General features: G+C 31.8%; 1 protein-coding gene across 1 annotated transcript; it reads right to left on the reverse strand.

Annotated features, from left to right (window-relative positions):
- Window positions 1-2,131: 2,131 nt before the first annotated feature.
- On the reverse strand, window positions 2,132-2,926 carry LOC107917168 (glycine-rich protein 23-like). The gene has a single exon (XM_016846545.1). The coding sequence runs from the start codon at window positions 2,924-2,926 to the stop codon at window positions 2,132-2,134; it is 795 nt and encodes a 264-aa protein (XP_016702034.1).
- Window positions 2,927-3,635: the final 709 nt, after the last annotated feature.

Raw genomic sequence — 3,635 nt, forward strand, 5'->3', positions numbered from 1 at the left:
TTTATATATGTTACATGTCTATCTATATGCATCATTAAGTTAGGTTTTGAGATTGGTATGAAGTGATCTTTTCAACTTGATATTTTCGACCATTTTGATGAAAGTATCGATAAAATGGACTAAAGTATCGATACCAAACCATATAAGCGGTTTCAAAATTGATAAAATTCTAATTTGGCATCGATAATTTTACGTAGTATCGATATTTTTCTAATTTGTATTGATACCGTTGAAATAATATCGATACCTTGATTTTACAGAATGCCAAAATCGTATTGATAATTTTTTTCATATTGATATTTGTTATAAAATATAAATACTTATTTTCTTCGTATCGATACTAGTCTAAATTTTAAAAGTTTTATAGTTTAGTCCATTTATTCGAACTTGAATTAAATTTTATAGTAGTTTAAAGCACGACAGACTTGTATAATTATGAATAGTTGATGGTTAAATTGAGTAAGTTTATTCTGGCTTGTTCGTAGCATCTCGTAACTCAGGTTTGGTGACCGGACTGGGTATGGGGTGTTACATCCTAAGAAGTCATCTAGGTAGGAATAACCCAAATTGATGTTGCTTATTCGTGAACACCTTATCCCAATCTGGTCTAGACTATGAGGTCGAGAGATAAGTAGTTCTTGCCAACTCATTAGTTTAGTGGAAGATTGAGAGATCCTGCTAGGTTAATGACTAGTTGATTGGGTAAAACCCGACATAGTAGTTATGACCACTAAAGCAAGTTAGTCTTCCGTCCTTAGAATTGATAAAACCTACAAATTATTTCCTCGTCTTTCTTTTCATGCATTTTAATTATTTTTATAAAACATGATTTGTCATCACCTTAGGAATTATGGTAATATATTTTAATTAAATTATTAATTAGATCTGCTAACATAGTGGCTAGAATCAGTTTAGTCTTGTCTCTATTGGGTACGATGCTCGAAGTACTCCAATACTGCGTTGTATAATTCTATATTACAACCTAACCCGTATACTTGCGAAAACTGCCTAACAATAATATTTGGTTGCAGGATTTACACTCTAGACGTTAATACGTCTGGAGGCGGTCAAGAATGAAACATAATTTAGAGGAATCCACCTGAGAATTCACTTCTCAGCTATTTATAACCCCTCATGTACGATCTTCAACCGTATAAAAACCGTCCATTGACAATCATTTTGCCTCCCACTAACAAACTAATTGATTTTAATCCAATCGAACCAAAATCGGATCTCAACCATGTCCAATTTAGTCACTAAATTTTCCTAAATTCTCAATAGAGGCCATCATTTTATGGATTCTTTCAATTTAACTCCTTAATTATTCCTAAATTTCAAGACTTTAAAAAGGGAATCGAGTGTGACACATTTCCTATATATGATGAAGTTTCCAAATGACTTATTATCATAAGTATAAAAATTACTGAGAAAAACTTTCAAAATTCCTTAGTTATGACGGGGTATTTAATTGCAAATTTCAATATCAATCTCTTTTAACTCACTTGATGATATTATTTTACTTCAAATCAAGAATTAAAATCCTTTATTTTTCATTATATAAAACACTAAAATTATCTCATGATAGAGTCTCGATAAGATATATTTTTTTAAAATGCTTTTGAGGTGAAGAAGTTTTCTAAAATTCTACTATCCCGATGGAGAGTTTCTTAGAAACTAATTTTAAATATTTAACTTTTATTTTGATATGGTATTAATTTTACAATTCATGTTAGTTTTACAATTCATGTTAGTAGTTTACGATTGTCTGTTTCAATAATATTATCTCTATAATTTGAATTTTTTTTAAAGTATAATTTACCTTAAAACTTTCTTTTAAAGAACAAATGAAGTATATATAATACAAAAAAAACAATCTTTTTAATAAATAATGATATCTAGATTATGCAATATAAGGATCATAAACTTTACAAGGTTCCCATAGAAAATGTAATTAGGGTTAACTACATAAATCTTAGTATATATAATCTAACAGAATATATAAATTGACGATTGATCAAATAAAAGAATGATAAATATCTATAAAGATGTCCAGCCATAGTTTAGTAGTTCAGATTTATTTGTGAGCATCGTGCAATAGTGTCCCCATCATCATGGTTGCCGAAAACATAACCTAAGCTCCACCTCCTCCTCCAAAAACCTTACTACCTCCGAAACTTACTCCACCAATATTACCTCCATATCCACCTCCACCCCTTAAACCACTTCCAACACTACCTCCACCTCCACCCTTTAAACTACCGCCAGCACTACCTCCAACACTACCTCCACCTCCACCAACAGCAGCACCACGTCCACCAAGGGAACCGGTAGCACTACCTCCAATACTGCTTCCACCTCCACCAACGGTAGCACCACGTCCACCAACGGAACCGGTAGCACTACCTCCAAAACTGCTTCCACCTCCACCTCCACCTCTAAAACTACTTCCACCTCCACCTATTAAACTGCCTCCTCCTCCACCTCTTAAACTACCTCCACCAATGCCACCTTTTAAGCCTCCAGTAACTCGAGCAGCTACATCAGAAGCAACTTGTGAAGCTGCTTTACGAAAACCAGATTGGGCAGCAGCTGTTCCATCAGCAGCAGCTTGTGAAGCTGCTTTATGAAAAGCAGAACGGACAGCAGCTGCTCTATCAGCAGCAGCATGTGCAATTGCTCCACCACCACCACCACCACCATTATGTCTAGCTCTTAATCCACCAAGAGCAGCAAGACCAAGAAGACCAAGTGTTAAAGACCTTCTATGTACTTCATGTTCTTGACCATCTTCCTGGTCCTTGTTTAAAATTGAACCATGAAGCAAATGCTTGTCACCTTCTATAACATGATGATCAGCAACTATAAAACCATTCAAAAGTAGAATACATGAGAATATGACCACAAACGAGCGAGCAAAAATACCCATCACTATCTAATAGCTAAATTAAAAGTGAAGGAACCATAAATATTGTTCTAGTATTTTGGATATATATACAGAGAAAACACTAAATTAAATAGAAACTAAAATGAGGCCAAACTTAAAGTGAGGGAGTAAAAATAGTAACACCGTTCACTCAAGTAATTTAAGAATCCATTTTAGGAAATATTTAACCTGATTGTTTTTTTATTCATTTCCTTGAGTTTTAACCATTTATCATTATGAGAATACAAATTTAAATTTTCAAAAATACACTTATTGAAAAAAAAAATTTAAATGCTTCGGATCAATTGTGACTTGAAAACATCTTGGATTTACACCTAGAAAAATAAATAAATAATAAAAATTTCAACTTATATGTTAAAACAAAGCAAGTGCAGTTTACGGCCCTTTAGCATATTGCATGACCTTATAGATATGACTATATTTCTATTAGTAAAAAAATATATATAAACAAATGTCGAAGGAAATAAATTTACTTTCCACTTTTGTAAGTTGTTCTCCTAATTTTTTTTTTGTTTATTTACTCAGATGATATTTAGTATAAAAAACTAAAGGAATATATTTTGTAATTTTGAATAGTTATAAAATATATTATACTTATTTTTAACAACAAGATTACATTATTAAATTAGTATTCATTAATTTTCATTTATCTAATATGAAATATGTTATAAAACTACATTATATATGACAA

The sequence above is a fragment of the Gossypium hirsutum genome, chromosome A09 (assembly GCF_007990345.1).
Source record: "Gossypium hirsutum isolate 1008001.06 chromosome A09, Gossypium_hirsutum_v2.1, whole genome shotgun sequence".
Classification (NCBI taxonomy): Eukaryota; Viridiplantae; Streptophyta; class Magnoliopsida; order Malvales; family Malvaceae; genus Gossypium; species Gossypium hirsutum.

What these genes read in the sequence shown, in the direction of transcription:
- LOC107917168 (XM_016846545.1), bottom strand. Translation starts at nt 2,926, where the DNA reads ATGGGTATTTTTGCTCGCTCGTTTGTGGTCATATTCTCATGTATTCTA.